This window comes from Larimichthys crocea, chromosome XV, assembly GCF_000972845.2.
Source record: "Larimichthys crocea isolate SSNF chromosome XV, L_crocea_2.0, whole genome shotgun sequence".
Taxonomy (NCBI): Eukaryota; Metazoa; Chordata; class Actinopteri; family Sciaenidae; genus Larimichthys; species Larimichthys crocea.
Window position 1 is genome coordinate 3,419,032 of NC_040025.1, and position 6,000 is coordinate 3,425,031.

Below are 6,000 nucleotides of genomic sequence, written 5' to 3' on the forward strand. Positions count from 1 at the left end.
GATTTGTGATATCGCAACTAGTTTGAAAGCCAATCTTGGTCCAGTATATGCAATTTACACAAGTGTAATGTGGAAACTTGAAACCTCCAGGGCACATACACGGGAGAATGGACTTTTCAGTGAAGTAGGAGATGTCTTATTCAGCAGTTCAACTTTTGAAATGGAAAATATTTGCATATTCATAGATTCTAAATTTTTCAACAAGGGAAAGGGAGAAGCTGTAATTCCAAGAATTTTAAAAGGTAATTTAACTCTTTTCGTTGGGGAAAAAAAATCACATCAGATGCTTGTTATTATTCAGAGCACAGTATTTTCCTGTCTACGGGGGATCTTTAACATTCTATACAATACTCTACAACACTTCTACCATACTTACCATATTTCACTCTACAATATTATCAAATACATATTCATTATTTACTCTTTCCAGCGCTTTATTATAGCTATATGCTGCTGAAACTGAGGGGAATATCCAAACCAAACCTTCCATGTTTGTTACGGCTGCACCATTGTATTAAAAAGAAAATATTTCATATACGCTCCCTCAAAATGCGCCATGGCATGTTTGGTATCTTTGGAAACTTTTAGATCGTTGCTCGATTTGAAACACCATTTCTGCAAGGTTAGAAAAACTCGGCCAAACATCATGAATACGTAAATGTGTACCGCCACTGGGTGTGTGGTTGCGGCCTGAAATGAAATGAAATAAGTTTTCATTACAACATAATTTCCGTATAATCCGTCTGGAAAGTGGTCTCTCATTTTGCTCATCTCAAAAATAAAAAGCAAGAAACAGGGTCATTATTGTTGTAGATATAGATTGGTTTTATCTAATGATGTGACTAACTGTAATTGATTGCAGATCTTTTTGATTTTTCTACTGCATTTAACACTGTGTCTGTTGTTGTGCTGTGTTTTCTTACTGTTTGTGCTTCTCTCTCCCTCCTCCTTGGTCTTCTTCTGGTCTTTTCCTATCCTGCCTTGTTTCTCTACCTATTCTTCTCTTTCTCTTTCTACTTTGTATTTCCCAACCCCCTCTAGTCTCCAGATGAGATAAAAGTGATGGTAAGCTTCATCATAACCTTCAAACTCCTGCTCTTTTGTCCAATCCATCCATCCTACTGCTTTCTAACCCCCACCAATGTTTTATTTGACACTTTTATTTGTCACTTTAAAAAAAAGAAAGAGGCAAATCTACAATTACTGTGCTGATTATTCTCATTTTTTTCCATTAAAATTAAATCCTTGAAGAAATAAAATGTGTCTGGAGTAGCAAATTGAACCCCTTCTTACTCCCTTCCTTCCTCTTCACATTTATTTTCTCCTTTCCAGTCCTCTTCTGGTTTCAGGCTCTTTTCTGTTCGTTCACTCAAATGGTTCCATTTGTTTCCTCCCATGTGTTTACCCATTCAGTATCCCTCCATCAGTCCCTCTTCTTTTCTATTTTCATCAGTCTTTATACCGCATACATATTTGTTGCTGTCTGATTTATCTATGGGACCGGTATGATGTAAAAAAGAAAAACTGTATTTTTAAGTTGTGGTCACAAATATATAATGTGATTGCTTTTTGCACATCAAGCACATTATTTTAAGCATTGGCACATATTTAAACTGTCAACTCATTTAATGCTAAACAAGAATGAAAATTCATCTTCTCATCTTTGTAAAATATTTAGTTCTAAAAGCTTTGTGACATGCAGGACTAGTGGGTGACCTATCTGCTAACACACTAGGCAGCTGAGAGCATACCAGCAGTAGTCAGTCACAACTGTTCGAGCTTTTCTCTGTTATTCTCTGTACTGTTAACTCTCCCCAGCCATTTTGTTCTAGGGGCTGTAATCATTTAATTTAGTAAAAAAAAAAAAAAAAATTGAAAAGAGGAAAAAAAAAGCCCTCAAAGCTTAGGAGCTTACTGAGCTAACTGTCCATTAACAAGATTGTTAACTCAGTCAGTAATAAGTTCATGTAGTTTTTTTTTTTTTCAGATAGATCAAACGAGTCCTTTAATGTGGAGCAAATTCTGGTCAATTTTGTGCAAATAAATAAAGTGCCTTCAGGCTGTATGGTGCTCTTAGATTTCTGTTATCTCTAAAAAGAAATGCCTGACATCTCTGACAGTATTTTAGGTGTCTACAGTGTCTATACAGTGTATGCACCGTATGAGCCTGTTTGTCAGCATGCTTTCTCACTCCTGTGCATGTGCATGTTTATGTGGCCACGTGTGTGTGCTTGTCACCTTCAGTGCTTCATAACTACTCGAAAATAACATGATCTGTGGAGAGATGACGTGTGGTGTGACTTTGTGTTCCAGCGCAAACAATAGATGATGGAGATAGATGGATAGATGGGTGGGTGAATAGAGAGAGGCAGGTGGAAATGGAAGATCTTCAGAGAGGTGTAATTTGAGGGTTGTGGTTTTGTTATATTGTCTGAGTGTCTTACTATTGCAGTTTACTCAGCATGATCACAAGTATGTGTGTGTGTGGGTTGGCCCACTTGTTTAAGTATCATGCTATTATGTTTATGAATATGCAGGCATTACTACGCCCCTTTTTAAAAAAATCTGGTGATTGACATCAACCATTGGACTAACTCCTAAACGCTTCGGTTTAGTTTAGTCATCTAAACTGATCTGTACTGAGCATTTACCAGTGGTCTGTATGCATGTACTGTACTGTATATGTATGCACAGTATATTCTGTACTGTATATATCCATTAGCTTTTCATTAATAAAGGCAATGCTAATGTCAAGGTAATACAGATTGGATTCATTAGACATTACATATGATATTGATTAAAAATGTCTATGTGGCAAAGCAGCCTATTCTTATTTATATGAAATAAAATAACATATAAATACATCACAACTTACCTTGAAGTATCATAAATGCTGTGTGTGTATGGAAACACATCATTGACGATGTGTCTCTGATACATATGAATCTCCAATTAACCTATTAAGTGCATGTCTTTGGACTGCGGGAGGAAGCCAAAGAAACCCCACACAGAAGCGCAAACTCCACACAGAAAGGCACAGCCAGGGTTGCAAGAATATATTTGCTCATATATTTGTCATATATCTGTTGTTGACATTCTTTTGCTGGACTAAATAAAAGTAGTAGCAATCTTATTTGCTGTTTCTTCTTGCCTCAAACAGTCTGGTAGTGATATACATATGTCATATACAGTACTGTGGCAGTTCAACCAGTGACTGATAGACAATAGACATGAAACTCTTGATTATTTAGAAAAACATATGAACTGAATCTGAATCTAATCTGTAAAAATCAGTTTTTCAAAGGCATGTGTCTGTGAACAAGAAGTTGTCTATGATCCAGGACCATTTTGGCAAGAAATGTCCCATTACAGAGCTTAAAATTCAGTTGTGAATGCTAAAGGTTGCTTTGTTGAAAAAACAGATCACTTAACCGCAAGTTAAATCAGTTCATTTTTGGATTCTGGGTCAATTTTGGATTGATTTGTATAACCACAACGTGTTTTGTCACAAATTCAATGAGGATCCAACTGCGTCTCTGTAGCAACAGTGGCGGAGGCCCATGGGTATTATAGTATTTACAGCTGTCTCCTGACCGTCAGACTGACTGTCAAACATGATTTCTCAGAAATGAAGTTGAAATAACTGGTTGAAACATCTTAACATTAGATATCTTCATCATAACATAACTATAGAATGATTACATCATCTGGAAGAACCTCATGTTTCTGTGTTCAGTAACACTGTGAACTCTCACACTTCCGCAGCTTGAGTTTACTGTGACTTCCAAACTTCGTTGGCAACCACTGTCGTATTATGTGATAATGAAATTTTAATGGACCTAATTACAAATTATTAAAGAAAACAAAACCGAAATTCAGCAGTACAACTTCACCAGTCTCCTACATTTAATCCCCTCCTCTGTGTGTGTGTGTGTTTGTGTGTGTGCCCTCTTGCAGGCTCAGCAGCTACAAAAGAAAGATTCACAGCTGAAAGCGTTGGATGCCTTCTACAAGGAGCAGCTGGCACAACTGGAGGAGAGGGTACAACATTTACACAAACACACACTCTGGCAAGCATACACAGACGCTTATAAAGACTTCATTAGAGGCTTTCACAGGCACCCAAATTTGCACGTACTGTACACACAAAACTATATATTCACACAAACACAATGTCGTTGACTTGGACCAACTTAACTTTGTGACACACACCTACACTACTGTTCAAAAGTTTAGAATCACCAGTTGTTTTTCTTCTTTACTTCAAAAATGACTATTTTAACAGATAGAAACAGTATGATTCACACACCAAATGTTCGTATGTTTATGTTTGAAATAGTTTTGACCCCTCAAAAAGAATAATTCAGTGATTAACATTCATGCCTCAGTTTAATTTACTACCCTCTTAAGTCATTAAGGACAAAAATGTTCCAAAAAAACAAAAAGTAATATTCTGCTTTTTTCTGCATAAATCTCTTGAACAGTTTCAGTTTTAAGCAGGGCTGAAGTTGTTCTGTCCTTAATGACTACAAGTACATTTTTTCACATTGTTCTATTGATCTATTAGAAATATTCAAATCAGAATTCCAGAATTTGTCAGAGAGAGAGACTTTGTTACAAAAAAATAGGCCATATGCACTAACACAGCTAAAATAATAGCCAGAAATTGAGGAAAATTTTGCCCAAATGGACAAAAATGTCCACAGTGACGCATGAGGGTTAAAACGTCTATTGTCGCAAAAGCGACCCAAGATTATTATTGAACCCGAATGATGGAAGTTGGTTCTAAATATTCAGGGAACCTTTACTTAGGCCCTCTGAAATTTTTGTTTGATATTTTGTCATCCAGTTCCAAAAGTGTGAACCCTAAACTAACCTACCATTTTTTAAGTTTTAAGAATATGTTTGCTAAAGTAACACATCTGTTCCTTCCAGCTTGTAGAAATGATTGTACACTTGGCACTGAAAAGATTCTTTTACCAGTGACTGGTGATTGCTCCTGTTCTTATTTAACTGTTGCTCCATGTACAAACCATTACTTTTTTTGCAAACACTTTATACAAAACACATCTATTTGCACAGAGGACTTCCTGTCACCTGAAAAGACTGTTCAAAAATATAGAGTAGTCCTCTCAGCCAAGCTTTTGTGGCAGGCAATTCCAAACTTTTAAACAGTGGTGTGTGTATATATAAAAACACCCCCAAACAAACACACACTATTGTATAATCACACAAATGCAGGCACATTTAAACATACGCATGCACCACTATAATTATCCTCATGATTTTATGCATATTCACCCAGCTGCTGCACTATGACAGGAAGTGAATGGACATAAATGTTCTGTGTGGTAACTCTAATTATGGAAATTTTGCAACAAGAATGGCATGAGCAGTCTGGTCTAACACACCTGCTGAAAAACACAGCTCTGACACTAAGTAGTACTGCATGACGTGTGTGACAATCACACTTGGCTGAAACCTTTTTAGATGCGACACTTGTTTTTATTAATACCTTTTTGTATGAAAGCAGTACTACCCTTTGTTTACTAGGTTTTTGTACACTGCCAATGCAGTGAGTACACTGACAGTTTATGATTAGTGGACTAAGCTTCCAGATCTGTGGAGTGAAGGCAGTGGAGAAGTGTCTTAAATCTGCATTGTTTCTAATGGCCAGCAGGGGGCAACTCCGCTGGCTTCAACAAGGTTTGATTATATTGTATCTTATGGAAAAATGACCATATTTTTCTCATTGATTTATTACCTCAGTAAACAGTTTTTTCATGACATTATGAGCTCAACCTCTAGTTTCTTCTACACAGCATGATGTTTTTGTAAATTATGGCTCCATTTACAGTAAAATAGATAAATAAAACAGAACATGCTTTAGGGCAGGGGTAGTCAATTATGATTTCAGGGCCGGATAGAGAAAATTTCCTTCTGTTCAGGTCCACAGCATCATCATGTTTAAGTTGGATTATAATTACATACACTTAAACA

General features: G+C 36.5%; 1 protein-coding gene across 3 annotated transcripts in view; it reads left to right on the forward strand.

Moving 5' to 3' along the window:
* chchd6a (coiled-coil-helix-coiled-coil-helix domain containing 6a) overlaps positions 1 to 6,000 on the forward strand; it is an 86,177-nt gene that overhangs the window by 26,632 nt on the left and 53,545 nt on the right. For 2 of the 3 annotated variants that reach the window (XM_010731237.3, XM_027288529.1), the window contains exons 5-6: positions 1,042 to 1,065; positions 3,958 to 4,041. In XM_010731237.3, the coding sequence (XP_010729539.1) occupies positions 1,042 to 1,065; positions 3,958 to 4,041 (108 nt within the window). The remainder of the gene's footprint in view (positions 1 to 1,041; positions 1,066 to 3,957; positions 4,042 to 6,000) is intronic. The other variant, XM_010731238.3, reaches the window with a different exon arrangement.